The sequence below is a fragment of the Mandrillus leucophaeus genome, unplaced genomic scaffold (genome assembly GCF_000951045.1).
Source record: "Mandrillus leucophaeus isolate KB7577 unplaced genomic scaffold, Mleu.le_1.0 Scaffold46, whole genome shotgun sequence".
Taxonomy (NCBI): Eukaryota; Metazoa; Chordata; class Mammalia; order Primates; family Cercopithecidae; genus Mandrillus; species Mandrillus leucophaeus.
This window is the reverse complement of record NW_012104920.1, coordinates 703270-720206: the sequence shown is the minus strand read 5'-3', so window position 1 is coordinate 720206 and position 16937 is coordinate 703270. Positions and strand designations below refer to the sequence as shown.

Genomic DNA, 16937 nt, shown 5'->3' with positions numbered 1-16937 from the left:
TCTCAAAAAAAAAAAAAAAAAAAAAAAAAAAAAAGGCTTATGATCAATAAATCCGAACCTGCCTGGGTCCTGATCACCAATGCAAAATTGTCTTTTCATTCACAGCATTAGGCTAAACCATACTCGGTATCCGAACAGTGGCCCTTGACTATATTGTTTTTTCCAAAAAGAGAACTGTGTGTAGGAGAGAGCCTCCCTACATACCCTATCAAGCATTTCATCCACCATTTGTACAACTCTCATCTTCTGAGTTTGGATACTCAAAAACAGATCTTGATGAACAGCCCCTCCCCGCATGGCCCCTGGGCAGAAAATGCCAGTCAACTATCCCCTTCTCAGCTCCAGGAGCTCCGGCATGAGAACGTGGCCCTCTACCTGGGGCTCTTCCTGGCTCGGGGAGCAGAAGGCCCTGCCGCCCTCTGGGAGGGCAACCTGGCTGTGGTCTCAGAGCACTGCACGCGGGGCTCCCTCCAGGACCTCCTCGCTCAGAGAGAAATAAAGCTGGACTGGATGTTCAAGTCTTCCCTCCTGCTGGACCTGATCAAGGTGTGTGTCGGGGGGTGGTGGGGTGACGTCCTGGGGGTAGGGATGGGGAGCAAGGGAACCAAGCAGGCTGAGGCTGCCTCTTACCCTACCCATTCCAAGGGAATAAGGTATCTGCACCATCGAGGCGTAGCTCATGGGCGGCTGAAGTCACGGAACTGCATAGTGGACGGCAGATTCGTACTCAAGATCACTGACCACGGCCACGGGAGACTGCTGGAAGCACAGAAGGTGCTACCGGAGCCTCCCAGAGCAGAGGGTAAGAGTCCCCTGCGCAGATGGGCATCCACCGGGATCCCCATTATTTCAAGGGTTTCTCCCCTGCTTCGTCCCTACCTCCGCCCTTGCACTCTCTCCATCCCGCATCCACCAGACACAACTGCTACAGAAAAAGATCTCGTGGCCTCTGAGAGGGTGGGCTCTGTGACTGAGGAGACGGGGCTGCTGGGGGGCGGGACTTGTGCCTGAGCTGCCTGCAGCTGGGTTTGCTGTAACTGGAAGTTTGCCTGAGGGTGGGGCTTGCGCTCAAGAGATGGAGCCTTCCCTGGGCACCACCTTGTCTGAAGGGCAAGGCCTATTCGTGAGGGCCAGGCTTTCTCTGAGACGGCTCCTAGAGATAGTTGTAGGGCTGGTCTCAGGTTGCAGGGTCTCAGACTGGTCTCAGGCTGCAGGGTTGGAGGTGTCTGGGTGCCAACCTGGGCTTTCTGGTGAGGGTGGGAGTCTTTCCCCAGCGGCCCCACAGCCCCTTCCCCATCCCCAGACCAGTTGTGGACAGCCCCAGAGCTGCTTAGGGACCCAGCCCTGGAGCGCCGGGGAACACTGGCTGGTGACGTCTTTAGCTTGGCCATCATCATGCAAGAAGTGGTGTGCCGCAGTGCCCCTTATGCCATGCTGGAGCTCACTCCCGAGGGTAAGGCTGCCCTGTGCATGGAGTTCGGGCCAGAGGGGCACCCTGCAGTTAGAACAGAGCCAGCCTCACTCTTTCCTCTAAAGCAAAGCCCAGTGATGAAACTCAATTATACGGAGGCCCCTTAAAGCTGGCGTCTGCGGGTCCCAGTACAGAAAGCCGTGCATGGCCAGGGTGGGGAGGGTGGTTCATGAAGTCCCAATGCAACAGCTTCCTCTGTCTTGATCCTGGACCCAAACTGCTCCCACAACTGACAGAGCAGGCTCCTCTCTGTTCTCAGGGGTCCCTGGGAGGAGCAGGGGAGGGGGAGTGGGTAAGAGGGTAGTCCAATCTGGTTCCAATCTACATCCCTTCCCCACAGGACTCTGAGCAAGCTACTTGATCACTTATCCCTCACTTGTCTTACGTACAATAAATGTTAGTTTCTTTGCCTATGTCCCCTCTTACTGACCCCCAGAGTTCGAGGTTCTCTTGTTCCTCCTAGCAACCCCCTTCCACACCGTACTCTCCCTCCACACACACACACTGAAGCTCTGATGTAAAGAAACCCCTGCCAGGCACCCCCTCCCACATCTTGGTCTTCAACAGTCAGGCCAGGGTCAGAGGCAGCTTGTGTTCTAGGGCACTCCCCCTCACTGTCCTCTCATGCCTCCAGAAGTGGTGCAGAGGGTACGGAGCCCCCCTCCACTGTGTCGACCCTTGGTGTCCATGGACCAGGCACCTGTCGAGTGTATCCACCTGATGAAGCAGTGCTGGGCAGAGCAGCCGGAACTTCGGCCCTCCATGGACCACACTTTCGACCTGGTCAGGGGCTGGGAGTGGGCAAGGACTGGGCTGGCCTCTGGGATCCCAGATGCTTGTCAGCAACCTGAGACAGCTGCAGGCAGGCAGGCTGGCAGGACCTCTGGCCTTCCAGGCTGCCTCCTAAGGAGTAGCCTGAGGACTTGGGGTTTGGTGGGGCAGAATTAGAATGGAGGCTGTGGAGGCCTTTGGAGTGGGACATGGAGTTCTGTCTGGGTGGGAGGAATATTCAATTCAATTCAAATAACATTGATTGAGAACCAAGTATGTGCTTGGCCTCCTGTGACAGAAAGACCGTTGGCCTGGGAGTCCAAGGATTGGGCTGGCTCCAGTGCCCTGTCAATTACTAGCTGAGAACAACCGCCCTCTGGGAAGCCTCATTTCCCACGTGCCTCCTAATCATGTCTGAAGACACAGTGCCTAGCACCCCAGGGGTGCTTGACGAATAGTAGATGAATGGTGGTGGGGAGGGGGGTGTTCAGAGTGAACAGCCCCGTGAGAGAGCCCATGAGGGGGGCATGAAAAGGGCATGGCAGCCCAGGTCTTCAGCAGCTTCACCGGCTTCCTTCTACTGCTAGTTCAAGAACATCAACAAGGGTCGGAAGACGAACATCATCGACTCGATGCTTCGGATGCTGGAGCAGTACTCCAGTAACCTGGAGGATCTGATCCGGGAGCGCACAGAGGAGCTGGAGCTGGAAAAGCAGAAGACAGACCGGCTGCTTACACAGATGCTGCCTCCGTGGGTGCCAGTGGGAAGGGGTGGGCTGGGAGGGCAGCTGGAGCCCAGCCAGGCAGAGTGGCCCCCAGGTGACCTCACTGCCTGCTATCCCTAGGTCTGTGGCTGAGGCCTTGAAGACGGGGACACCAGTGGAACCCGAATACTTTGAGCAAGTGACACTGTACTTCAGTGACATAGTGGGCTTCACCACCATCTCTGCCATGAGTGAGCCCATTGAGGTGGTGGACCTGCTCAACGACCTCTACACGCTGTTTGATGCCATCATTGGTTCCCACGATGTCTACAAGGTGGAGTGTGTAGGGGCCAAGCCCTCCTGACCTTCAATTCAGCTTCACCAGCCTCCAGGCCAGCCCTTCCTGCTCAGCCCCTAGCCTACCTGCCCAATCAATCTTCTTTCCCAGACCTCCTGTCCCTTATTTATTCCTCCAGTCCCCAGCTCAGTCCCTCCACTAGCAACCTGGTTCTGCATTAACCCCAGGTGGACCCCGTGACAAGAGGCAATCGCTTTGTGCACAGGGGAGGAATACTCAAAAGGGAATTCACACAACTCCTTCTTCGCCCAGGTGGAGACAATAGGGGACGCCTATATGGTGGCCTCGGGGCTGCCCCAGAGGAATGGGCAGCGACACGCGGCAGAGATCGCCAACATGTCGCTGGACATTCTCAGTGCTGTGGGCACTTTCCGCATGCGCCATATGCCTGAGGTTCCCGTGCGCATTCGCATAGGCCTGCACTCAGGTAACTCCCGGGTCTTCCCAGGCTCCAGCCCATCTCCCTCTCTAGGGCCTGGCTCCAGATTTCCTGTAGAGGAGGCAACTCATGGAGTGGGGAGTGGGGCTTACCTTAAAGAGGATGAGCTTAACAAGGCTTATTTGGGGAGCTGGTGGAGGTTATGGGTGCGAAGATCCTCCAAGGCTCTACCCAGGTGCAGCCCAGCTGCCGGTCCTGCTAGCCCCGCCAACCCCCAGCATCTCCACAGGTCCATGCGTGGCAGGCGTGGTGGGCCTCACCATGCCGCGGTACTGCCTGTTTGGGGACACGGTCAACACCGCCTCACGCATGGAGTCCACCGGGCTGCGTGAGTGTGACGGGGACAAGAGGGGGAGGTGGGAGGGGGACACGGGAGGTGAGTCCCGAGCTCACGGCGTCCCCCACCGCCACAGCTTACCGCATTCACGTGAACTTGAGCACCGTGGGGATTCTCCGTGCTCTGGACTCGGGCTACCAGGTGGAGCTGCGAGGCCGCACGGAGCTGAAGGTGAGGCAGGACCCCGCCCCCTCCTGGAGGCCCCGCCCATCCCGGGCCACGGCTGCAACCTCAGCTCACCCTTCCTGACCCGGTCTCCCAGTTCCATCCAGACCTCGAGATCCCCCACCCCTCACCCCAGTCCGCCTAAGTCCTTCCCTCTCCCATGTCTCCCCAGGGCAAGGGCGCCGAGGACACTTTCTGGCTAGTGGGCAGACGCGGCTTCAACAAGCCCATCCCCAAACCGCCTGACCTGCAACCGGGGTGAGTGGCTGGCCTCCGTGGCAGGGCGAGGGACGAGGGATCGCTGCCTCCGGCTCTGTGTCTGACGCCCCGCGCGTGAGGCAGCGATGACGTGGGCCCTGCCCGCCACGTCCCATTCCCTTTCCCTGAGGTCACCGCCCCCTCCTTGCAGGTCCAGCAACCACGGCATTAGCCTGCAGGAGATCCCACCCGAGCGGCGACGGAAGCTGGAGAAGGCGCGGCCGGGCCAGTTCTCTTGAGAAGTGAGGCCCCGAACAGGTGCTGCCCCCTCCGCCCCCACCCCAACTGCCGCGTCCCCTCTGCTGCCTGCAGAACGTCCCACCCAAGCCAGGTGTCCCAATCCCTTTCTGACTTGAGAGCCGAGGCTGGTTCCTAAACCCCGGGGCTTCCCCTGGCAGGCAAGCACCCGCTGCAGAAATTTTGGCTCAGTAGGTCTGGAGTGGTCTGGGAATCCAGGCTTAGGAAACTCTGTAATTGGGGCCTTCTGTGACCCCTTCCCTGGCCCTATCTCATCCCCATCACATAAACCTGGCTTCCCCAGAAGCCTCACAGGCTGTGCATTGCACAGGAGACAACTCTAGGGGGCAGCAGTCGCCAGAGGACAATGTGAAAGCAGAGGCTCTGCTCACTCCCCTCCTGCAGGAAACTGACCCGTGACCCGCTCCTTCCTAGGTGAACCCCATGACCCCTTTCCTCAACTTCCCTCTGAGATACCCCTCTTTTCTTCAGGATTGTTCTGGAAGGTCCTTTTCCTGAAAGTTGCTGCTATAAGTGACTGGAAGTCTGGCTAATGCTGGTGGACTCTGCCCAGCTCTGCCTCAAAGGATTTTGGGCCTTTACAAGAGCTGGTTGCAAACCAGCCACGTGACCTTGGGAAAGTGTCACGCACTGTCTGCTGTGATCCCCTCAGTGGCGAAATGAGGGGTGGCCTAAATGGTTCCCATGGCCCCTGTGCCCCTGACAGCTGGGTGGCTGTGGCCCTCAGCACCAGGAACCCTGAATCCATCAGGGGATGTGAGGGTCAGGGATTCTCCGCTTCCCAGTGTCTCTCAAGGATCCAGGAAGGAGGATCTGGGATTGATGTCCCAACCCCAGAGGAAGTGGAAACCCCAGAAGAAGTGGAAACCCCAGAGGAAGTAGAGTTCTGTTCCACCAGAGCAGGATTTGTCACATGGCCTGAGGGGGCAAGGGCTTCTGTTCAGCCTCAAGCTTCATTCCTATCTCCGTCTCCCACCAGTCAGAAACTGGCTGCCTCTCCTGTGGCACAATCAGGTAATGCCCAAGTGCAGAGAAAAACTTGCTTCAAGGCTTTGGGGAAAGGAAATTGCACCACACCTTGACTAACCAGAACACCCAAAGAAGAGCAGCATTCTCTGTTTAACTGGGAGCTGCTGAGCAAGCAGTTGGACAGAAAATCCTCTCTACTTAGCTTTTTTTTTTTTTTTTTTTTTTTTTGAGTCTCACTTTGTCACCCAGGCTGGAGTGCAGTGGCCTCATCTCTGCTCACTGCAAACTTTGCCTCCCAGGTTCAAGCAATTCTCCTGCCTCAGCCTCCCAAGTAGCTGGGATTACAGGCGTCCCACCACCGTGCATGGCTAATTTTTGTGATTTTAGTAGAGACGGGGTTTCACTATGTTGCCCAGGGTGGTCTTGAACTGACCTTAAGTGATCTGCCCACCTCGGCCTCCCAAAGTTCTGGGATTACAGGTGTGAGACACCACGCCTGACCTCTGCTTAGATCTTCGCAACAATTACCAATGCCCTGTCCTGGCAAGTCCCCAGCTGAAGTTTCCTTTGTGAAACTCTGACCTTCTAGAGCCTGGGCCTTGGCACATTTGACTCTCGGTGTCTGTCACCCTTGCTACAGACCCTGGAAGAAGTTTGCAGCAGGCTAGGAAACCACCTAGGCTGCCACCAGAGGTAGTGAGTATCCAGTCCCTGGAGGGGTGAAGGCAGAACTGGAGACATCATTGACCAGGGGTACGACAGTGAGAGGGAATTCTGGAACTAAACCTTCACCACGCCAAGTGTGGTTGGTGGGCCAGGGTCAGCATTGCCTGCGAACTCGTTAGAAATGAAGGCTCTCAGGGCCCCACCCTAGACCTGCTGAGTCAAGATCTGCATTTTAACAAGTTCCTGCAAAATATTGACATGCTCATTAAAGTTTCTGAATCATAGAACTAAATCACCCTAAGATCTTTAAATCTTAGAATCTCTAAGGGTCTCATAAAGCCAGGCTGGAAACTAGCCACTAAACTTGTTTTGTTTGGCCTATGGAGTGTTTCATTTTGAGCTAACATTTAAAAATCAAGAGCTTCCACATTTTAAAAATGTATAGCAGATTTCCCCCTTCTCTTGAAATCGGAAGCCTCACATGAGGTTTGTGTCACCACTTAACCACATTCTGCTGCGGCTAAAGAGTAACGGTCCCCTTTATCCAGATATCACCACTCCCCACAGACTCCGAGACACCAAGATTTTCTGAACATTCCTTTATATTCCCTCCTGGTGCCTGTAGACACTGAGCTTGGGACTCTTTAGCAGGTATTAGGATTATAGGGGCCCCTGGAGGGAGCTTTGCCTTTTTTTTTTAACTGATTCATGACTTCCACAGGCTTAGTGGTGTTCCCCTCCTTCCTAAAGGTAAAGGAAGAATGTATCAAACATCAAAAACCCAGCACTTGTAAGTTCTGGTTACCTAAGGTAATGTTGCTAGAGAGAGCAATTTAGCGCAATTTCAAAAACATTTTAAATTGTGTTTGAACATGATGAATTAAAGATTAAAAACAAAACAAATCCCAGACATGCACACACACAAATTTTTACAAGTTATTTACATTCTTGAAGATTTTCCTTAAGATTTTCTCTGTACTTAGGTCCCAGGGATTGAAGGGCAGATTCACACCACTGGCCTTGGGCCTGACCATGTGGACAGAGCTCTCAGTCTCCTGTCTCTTCCCTCCCGTACCCGACCCTCCTGCCCTTCTCCTTCCTTCCCTCTGTCCCTGCCTGGAAGGGCCTGGAATAGTTAATGGTGTGAGATTTCGGCAGCCTCAAGGAAGAGTCCAGGATTCCGTGCAGAGAGATTAGCTGGGACAGGCTTGGGCAGGGCTCCCCCCAGAAGCAGAGAAGAATGAGCCAGAGGGCAGACGCAGTTTGAGGTAGAAGTGGAGTGGGCAGGGCTGAGCCAGTTCCTTCCCAGCTTCGCTCAGCCTCCTTCCCAGGCTGGCCTCGAGCTCAAGTGACCAGATGTGATGGGGAGAAGAGCCCTGATCCCTCCCCAGCTAGAAGAACTTGGGGAACCCCCACCCCAGAGTTCACAGATCTAGTGGGAGAAGAGAAGGGAAAAGATGAAGCCTCAGCCTCTCCTTTCTCTGTTCCTGTCTCCCTCTCTGCCCTATTCTCCTCTCTTTGTGTCCCCACAGTCCCCTTTCTGCCTGGCAGTCTCTCCCTGCCTTTCTCTGCAGTTTCCATCCTTTCTCTGGAAATCTCATTTCCTGGACCCAGTCAGTTATCCAGTCTCAGGGCTCTGCTGACTCAAGTCCTCCCCACGCTGTTCCTGGGGACTGGGCAACTCCCAGCGCATGAGAGCACCAGGGCCTGGCTTGGCACTGGGCATCCCCCACCTTCAGATGTGTTTACACTACCTCTGCCAGCTGGCCTGCGCCAGGAGCCCACACTCGGGGTTGTCCTTGCCTTGGAGATGGCTCTGTAGCTGGCAGAGCAGTGATGGCCAAAGCAGGGACCTCTCATAGCTGCTGCTTCAATCCACAGCAGAGACTGTACAGCGTGTCCCGGGGCTCACCCGGCGCCTTTTTTTTTGGTGTATGCTGCTCCTCAGGTCCTGGGCCCTGCTCCCTGTCCCATCTGCAGTGGACTCCCGGCACTCCCTTTGAGGAGGTGGGGTGAACTGCTCCTTGGCAGGGATTTGTGACACTGCACTGCTGGGCTGTGTTCCCTGGGCTCTTCTGAACCTTGCACTGTGGATACCAGGGCATGTGCCGTGGTACCTGGGTCCTGGGAGGGTGGCTGAAATAAAGGCGTGCTGTCTTCCATGTCGTGGTGTGTGCTTCTTTTAGCCCGGAGGGGTAGTCTTGACACCCCCATCTCTGGAATGCTCAGCCCTGGCATTTCCAGGGAGGGTTTCAGATAGGGTTGAACCTTAGAGATGGCCTGAAGAGGGGAAGTGGCTGGGGACAACAGCCCCCAGGAACTCCTCTGCTCAGAGAACCAGTCGGGGAAGTCTCAGGCCTCTCAGGCTGCTGGAAAAGACCAGGGTCTCTGATGCTTTTGAGGTGGGTGATGTGACTTCATCCCTTGATTGTATGCAGGAGAGAAGAAGAGAAGGACAGAGCTTATCTATGCCATGACTCCATGACCCATGGACCATAACCTACAACCACGGGAGCCAGAGTCCAAGACTGAAGGAACAGGGCCCCCAGATGGGAAAGGTGAGGTCCACTGGTCTCTGGGCAGGACCTCACCAACAGCCCGCACTCCACCTCTGACCCCTCACAAACCTGCCGGTGGAGCTCTAGAGCAGGAGAGACTATTCCAAAATCACCAGTGGGTGACTGGCCCCTAAGTTTTGTGGGAGCCCAGCTGTTCCTGTGCCAGGCCCAATGTCCCAGACAGGATGACCTGTAATGGACATCAGCTGTTCTGCCTTCCTACATCCGTCCTGCTGGGCATCCGGCAGCCATCTGTGCCCCATTCTGGCTAGAACTGACTGCTGACTTTCCCCTTCAGGCCAGCCCAATCATTCCGTTCCTCTGGCCTCAAAGACAGACAGGTGAGCTGGGCCAGGCTGATGAAGCTCGGTGCTGGGACGTTGTTCGAAGCCATGGGGAGAAATTGTCTTCTTGGGGGTTGCTGAGAGGATGGGACATGGAGCGATCCTTGCCACCACAAAGACACAGTTGAACTGGCAGATGGAGGGAGACTAAGGCCTGATGGCTACTGTTTGAGCTGAGATACCTCACTGGGCCTAAAGCCAAGTCCAGCTGTTTAAGCAACATGGGCCAGCAAATTATTTTCTCTGCTTAAGTCAGGTTGCGTTGGGTTCTTTCTTTTCTTTCTTTCTTTCTTCCTTTCTTTCTTTTTTCTTTCTTTTCTCTGTTCATTCGTTCTTTCTTTCCTTTCTTTCTTCCTTTTCTTTCTTTCTCTTTCTTTCTTTCTTTCTTTCTTTTCTTTCCTTCTTTCTTTCTTTATTTCTTTCTTTTCTTTCCTTCTTTCTTTCTTTCTCTTTCTTTTCCTTCCTTCATACCTCAAAACCCTTACGATGGCTGGTCACAGTGGCTCATGCCTATAATCCTAGCACTTTGGGTGGCTGAGGCGAGAGAATCACTAGAGCCTAGGAGTTCTAGACCAACCTGGGCAACATAGCAAAACCTTGTCTCTACAAAACACAAAAATTAGCCAAGCATGGTGGTGCACACCTTCTGTCCCAGCTACTCGGGAGGCTGAGGCAGGAGGGTCACTTGAGCCCAGGAGGTCAAGGTTGCAGCGAGCTGAGATCACACCACTGCATTCCAGAGTGAGACTGTCTCAGACAAACAAAAATCCTCGTGACGTTTTCATAGTGACGAAATATTGGTCCATTTGATTACAATGCGCTGATGGCTGCAAGTTCAACAGGAGGCTTTCCCATATACTCCACCTCTTCACCCAAACCACTATGCCAAACAGACACCTGTCCATAGCCACGCACTTTATGGCCTCGCTTCAACATCATTACCTTCGTCACTGGCCAGCATGTCATCTCCTAGGCCTCTCAGCCCTGATCACCCACTCCTAAGCTGCATGCCTCCATCAGCATGTTCCTGTTGCAACTATCAACCAGGGGCCACCAAGGCCACAGGAGGCCACTGAGGCCACAGGGGTTCTCCTGCATTGACTGGCTGGTCCTCAACCACAGTCTCTGGGGTCACCTCCCCCAGGGCTTAGCCTTTATCCGAGGATATAGAGATGGGCACCCAGAGCTCCTGCCACACTCTCTTCCAGGGCAGGGTTGAGGGCGGGGAAGGTCGGGGCCCCAGTGGAAACAAGACCTGAGGGACTGCATACCCAGCTTTGAAGGTCTGCACTGGAAGGCCCCAGCCTGCTTCAGGCCCTGAAAGGGCAACGAGGAGGGTCCAGTGCTGAGCCCTTATCCTCAATGATGCCAAGGGGTAGAAGACTTTCTGGCCCTTGGAGAAGAGGCCCAGCCATGGGGTGGCTGAAATGGATGATCTCAGGTTATCTCAAGACCAGAACTGATCCCAGAAACTGGTCCTTCCCTGAGTAAATGCTTCCCAGAGAAGGCCAGAGGACATGCCTGTGATGATGCAGCTCTCCAAGATGCTCCTCTGGGAGCCAGAAGGGAGGCAGAACCGGAGGTCCTGTGCTCCTCTTTTGAAGAAGGGAGAGGTTTAAGGCCATCAGCATGCTGAAGAGGGGAAGCCAGTACTATGAGGGAGACATGGGATGGGGTGACAGGGGAATGAGGCTTCTGTGTCCAGTGGGGATAGATCCAGGCATAGGGGAGGGATTGCCTTGGATGGGAAGAAGAGAAGCCTTTGAAAGGATTAGAATAGGACAGCTTGGGCCTGGGAGGTGCTGCAGATTCCAGGACTTTCCATCAAGGGTTTCTGTTTTTTCAAGAAAGTGGAAGGTGAGGTCATCTTCTGAGTGTGTGGGGGAGGGAGGAGCACTATTTTACTCGCTACTGCTAGAAACCGGGCTAAACACTTCATCTGATAAACCTCATTTGATACCTTGAGAATCTCACGAGGCATGTGCAGTTGGTCATTTGTATCCACGGGTTCTACATCCTCAGATTTTTTTTTTTTTTTTTTTTGGTGGGGGGACGGAATCTCGCTCTATCACCCAGACTGGAGTCCAATGGCATGATCTCAGTTCACTGCAACCTCTGCCTCCCAGGCTCAAGCGATTCTCCTGCCGCAGTCTCCTGAGTAGCTGGGGTTACAGGCGTGTGCCACGACGCCCAGCTATACATCCTCAGATTTAACCAACAGCAGATAGAAAATATCTGAAAAACAAAACAAAACAAAAAACAATACAACAATAAAAATAATACAAATAAAAACAATACAATATAACAACTATTTGCATAGCATTTATATTGTATTAGGTAATCTAGAAAATATTTAAGGTACACAAGAGGTTGTACTTAAGTTACACGCAGATACTTCTGCACCATTTTATATCAGGAACTTTAGCATCCTCAGATTTTGGTATCCAACGGGGTCCCGGAACCAATCCCCTAAGGATACCCAAGGAAACTGTCTATTACACTTCTGTTTTACAGATGTTAACACTGAGGCTTAGAAAGGTCGTTTGGACAGCCCAAGGTCACAAAAGCTACTAAATGAGCATCAGGACTCTACTATTCCAAAGTCGTAAACTCTACACTATTAATAAAGAGGCAAGAACTGATGGGACCAAGTCCCTGAGGAAATAGAAGTAGCTCTGGACAACAGAAGGCAAACTTCTTCCTCTGAACCGGGAGCAGGAGTAGGAGAGATGAAGTCCACAAGTTTTGTTTGTTTGTTTGTTTGTTTGAGATGGAGTCTCATTCTGTCACCCAGGCTGGAGTGCAGTGACGTGGTCTTAGCTCACTGCAACCTCCACCTCCCAGGTTCCAGCAATTCTCCTGCCTCAGCCTCCCGAGTAGCTGGGATTACAGGTGTGCACCACCACACCCAGCTAATTTTTGTATTTTTAGTGGAGACAGGATTTCACTATGTTGGCCAAGCTGGTCTTGAACTCTTGACCTCAGGTGATCTTCCTGCCTTGGCCTCCCAAGATGCTGGGATTACAGGTGTGAGCCACCGCACCTGGCCAAGTCTACAAGTTTTTAATGGGAAGAAAAGGCTGCCAAAAAGCTTCCTTTCTGGTGTCATCAGGGACAAGGATGTCTGGCATGATTCGGATAAGTAGACAGGGAGTCAGGTGAGAGTTTGAGGGGTCTTTGGTGAGGGTAGGGGACAGGGAGGGAGCTCAGTGGGGAGGGGGTCTCTGTGGAGTTCCAGATCTCCCAGGCCTTCAGCCTGCTGGAGCCCAGGATCCCTGAGTGTGGAGACCCTGAGGAAAGGGCCACTCTCTAGTGTCAAGCATTCTCGGCCTCAAGGATCCAGCCTGCAGCATGAGAGGGCAGTAATAATCCAAACAGCAACATACACAGGAGGGACATCACAGGGCCGGGGGCAGCGGGTGGGTGCACAGGGAATGTGGAGGTGCCAGAGGCCTGAAGCCCATGGCAGCACTGGGGCCTGTTCAGCCATTGCCAGAAGCCAGGGTGCCTTTCCCTGACCAGGGAAGACCCTGCCACTAGCCAAAGCCACCTGAGGCCTTGGACGCATTGGCTTTGCCTGTTTGGAAAATATATAAGGGAATTACCAGACGGCTGAGAGGAGGCAGCTCTTCACCCAGGGCTGGGGGTTCTCACATTTGCAGAGGCCCCCACACTGCATGTGCTCTTTAGCATGGCTCAGCAACCCCAGAGCAGGGGCCAGGGAGGGGAGTAGGGCTTAACCAGGGGCATCTGGGGCAAGACAGGGTGGCAGGAGGATTTAAGGGGTTAGGGAGAAAGTGAGGAAGTGCCTCAGACACTGGTTTTAAACCTACCGCCTGCAAGAAGTCTTCCCCAAATCACATGGGGGATATTGATTTTGTTTTCTATTACCTGGAAATGGTCTCCCCATCGTTTGAGAAATCCGCACTATCTCACAGCTCATTGGCATTGCCAACTTGCCTCCAGTGGGCACAGCCAGCCTAGCATCTTATATAAACCCTCTCCAGTGGACACAGGAAATTGGACCAGGGTGGGTTCCTGTCCCAAACTGGGTGGGTGAGAGCCCTTTGCTGGGGAACTTGGAGTTGTTGCAAAGACACCCCAAAACCGTCTGTCTACCTCTTAGAGAATCCATAAACACGATCTGTTACGGCATTCATTCTCTGCCATGGGAACTGGAAAGAAAGAACTGGAAGAGAGAGAGGACAAAACAAACGTGCAGAGAAGAGAGAAATGGAGAGAACTTCCTAAGTTCTTACAACACTCCAGTCTCCGCCTTTGGCTATCCCTGAGGCCCTGCTCGATCCCTGGCATTTTGTCCTTATAATAAATTCTCCTCATTGCTTAAGTTCTCTCTATTCCCTCTGTAGAGAGTAGAGAATTCCTTACAAACTTAAGAGTCCTAATGACTCGAATCTCCCCAACCGCTAGAGTATTTCAGTCCTGTCTCCCTTCTGTGATGGATCCACTATTGCCCTGGGCCATATTTCACCTTGAAGATGACACTAGGGGTTTCTTCTTTCCTTGGAGACAGGGTCTAACTCTGTCTCCCAGGAGAGTGCAGTACACCATCATTGCTCACTGCAGCCCTAACCTCCTGGGCTCAGGTGATCCTCCCACCTCAGCCTCCTGAGTAGCTAGAACTACAAGTGTGCACCACCACAACTGGCTACTTTTTTTAATTGTTATTTTCATACAGACAGGGTCTCACTATGTTTCCCAAGCTGATCTCAAACTCCTGGGATCAAGTGAGCCTCTTGTTTCCCAAAGTGCTGGGAGTACAGACATGAGCCACTGCACCTGGCCCCCCTAACTTTTTTTTAATTAAAGGAAAGTTTATTCTTTTTGTACAAGTATCTTCAGGTACTTATAATTTTACAGTTTATAGTTATACATATAATTTTAGATGATTAAGAAAGGGATCCATTTTATAAGTTGAAGAGGTCAAGATGAAAGTGTTTTTCCTTTTGACACATGGTTTTAAAGCCATGGTCTTTGCTATAGATATTAAAGCTCCAAATGAAAGTATGCTTCTCCATTCTACAGGAGAAGTTTATTTTCTTTTGTTTCCAGCAAAGCTTTCAGCCCCCAGCCTCCATCATGGCACTAACTAGCTATACATGAGTGACTGGAACACACCTCTCTACAAATGGCCCAGTCCCCAACAGGTATGTTGAAAGAGGCTGTCTTTTAGGACCCTATAATAAAGGAATCCTTTATCAAAGGACATGCCCAAACCAGGTGCAACAATCCCACAGACTCTACTAATGCACACTTTATTGCCAGGGACAGTGACATTCATGGAGAGCAGAACAGAATCCTCCTCATTTACTAGAAGCAGCCAAATTCTCAATCTCTTCCAAAGGGAATGAAGATCCAGCATGCTCCTCTGCCACTCCTCTCATGAGCAGGTAGGAGAGTGGGCACTCACTGGGCAGAGCCAGAGAGGAGGGGCAGCCATCAAGGAGAAAGAGGATGAAGCTAGGTTCCATCTTCTATGTCAACTTCAACCAGTTGGTTGTGCCTGTCTAGAGTGCTATGATGACAAAGAATCTGAGGCCACTTTCAGGTTCAAAAAGAATTCATGGGTTGATTAACAATGTCTGCCATGGGCATGGATTGGGGAGGGGCTGAGTGCTCACCATGTATATTCACTGACCTTGCCACACATACAGCACATAGCTCATTGCCACCCCTGTAGACACTCGTAAGGCATACTTGTTGAATGAATACATGACAAGAATGATTATCTAAGGGACCCCTTAGGTGGGATGAGTGACAGGGATGCAGGACACGAAAGGTGTGAGGAGGAATAGAACAGATAAAACAGAGACATGTGATGCTCTCGGTTCAGGAATCAAATATACAGGTTTGAGAGACCTCTGTATTCATCAGGATGCTTCTGATCTAAAGGGTTTCAATTTTCTTATAAAGGAAACATTTGCTTCATGTAACCAAACAAAAGAGACCAAGAATAGGTCTTGCTTCAGGTATGGGTGCATCCAGGAGCTCACACACCGTATCTCTACATGCTACTCAGCTGTGCTTTCCTCTGTGTTGTCTTCATTCTCAGGGGGGCTCTCCTGAAATGGTCACAGAAATAGCCAGCAACCATTTCAAGGCTTGCATACATACTATAATCTTAGCAACTAAAACAAACAAACAAAAAATCCCAGGGCTGATTTTTTGTTGTTGTCTGTTTGTTTTTAAAGATGGGGTCTTGCTCTGTTGCAAGTGTACAGAGTGTTACACTCACTCTGCAACCTCAAATTCCTGGGCTCAAACTATCCTCCTGCCTCAGCCTCCCAAGTAGCTGGGAATACAGGCATGTGCCACCATCCCCAGATAATTTCCAAGTGCTGCCTAATTTTGCCCAAACTGGATCATGTGCCCACCCCTGGAGCCAGAGAGAGAAGTGAGCTCCACTGTAATCATGTGGGCTGAGAATGGGGAAGGGGTTATTCTTTACAGGAAAATGGGGATGTTGCTACCTGAATAAGGGGAATGGGTGCTGCCATCACATACTTTCCATTATATTCCCTCAGGCTGTGGGTTTTTCCCATCAAATCAGTAGCTACTGGAGAGCAAGGATGTTGTCCTGTTTATCCTTTCATCCCCAGCACCCCACACAAGACCTGACCCAGAAGTTTCCAGACCCCTCCTAGCTGATTCAAGACTTCATCCATGTCTTACTGACAGAGTGAAATGACCAGGAAGGAGCTCTCACACCATCCCTGCCCTCCAGCCCACAGATCCTTCTGTGACTATACCCATCTGTCCAGCCTCCTGCCTATTATGATGGAAGATGTGTTCCTTATCTGCTGTGAGAGTGGTTTGCTGCCCAGCCTTTGTTCCCTATCTTCCTGGTATCAACCCCTCGGATTTCCTTTATGAAACTACCCATTCCTATTCTCAGCCATGTGATCTGAATGAGACCGACTCCATCCCCAATTCCAAGGATACACCATGGTTGGCTTAAACCTTTCCATATATTTCCTGCTCCTGGCCACACTGGTCAGTTCAGGGATCACAGTGATCAATGAAAAATGACCCAGGGGACAGCCACCTGCCAGAGTTTTGGAAAAGAGAAGCGTCAACCCTCCTCCTCAGGTGCTACCAGAAAAAAACTCCCTCTCTTCTCCTGGTTGGTGTGGCATGAGGACTTGAGTTCTGGAACTACTTCCAGAACAGCAGCCCTGGGTAGAGTCCAAGATTGAAGTCAACACTACAGGAGGCAGAAAGAAGAGACCAAACGACGTCAGGGCCTTAGTCATCTCTGGGGCAGTCGTGCTGTAACCACAAGGCTGGGGAGGCAGAGAACAGTATTGTCACCCTCAGCTTAGACCAAACATGATTCAGCACTGGGGCTGGCCACCTTCCTGCCCTGAAGCAAATTTTGGTTTGATGAGGAAGGCAGAAGGTAGAATGACATTAGGGCGGGTAATTCATTGTGTCTGTCACACACCCTACCTTTGCTGCTGTAGTTACTGATAACCAACTGTATTGGGAAAGTCAGTTTCAGTTGGAATTTTCTGTTGCTTGAACTTTAGCCTTACTTGTTGCCAGCATCCTTACTTGGGCTCTGGGGCTGCCATTTTCACTTTCTTGGGTTTTCACTTCTGAAATGGGCTCTTCTCCC

At 52.2% G+C, this 16937-nt stretch overlaps 1 protein-coding gene across 1 annotated transcript in view; it reads left to right on the top strand.

The window, feature by feature from the left end:
• The window catches only part of GUCY2D (guanylate cyclase 2D, membrane (retina-specific)), a gene marked incomplete at its 5' end in the record, with an annotated part of 17579 nt that extends 9023 nt beyond the window's left edge, over window positions 1–8556 (top strand). Inside the window, 12 exons of the mRNA XM_011994524.1 lie at window positions 340–546; window positions 646–802; window positions 1304–1453; window positions 2106–2254; window positions 2830–2993; window positions 3088–3280; window positions 3557–3731; window positions 3973–4071; window positions 4157–4251; window positions 4418–4503; window positions 4655–4761; window positions 8345–8556. Of these exons, the coding sequence (XP_011849914.1) occupies window positions 340–546; window positions 646–802; window positions 1304–1453; window positions 2106–2254; window positions 2830–2993; window positions 3088–3280; window positions 3557–3731; window positions 3973–4071; window positions 4157–4251; window positions 4418–4503; window positions 4655–4742 (1563 nt within the window). The remainder of the gene's footprint in view (window positions 1–339; window positions 547–645; window positions 803–1303; window positions 1454–2105; window positions 2255–2829; window positions 2994–3087; window positions 3281–3556; window positions 3732–3972; window positions 4072–4156; window positions 4252–4417; window positions 4504–4654; window positions 4762–8344) is intronic.
• Window positions 8557–16937: the final 8381 nt, after the last annotated feature.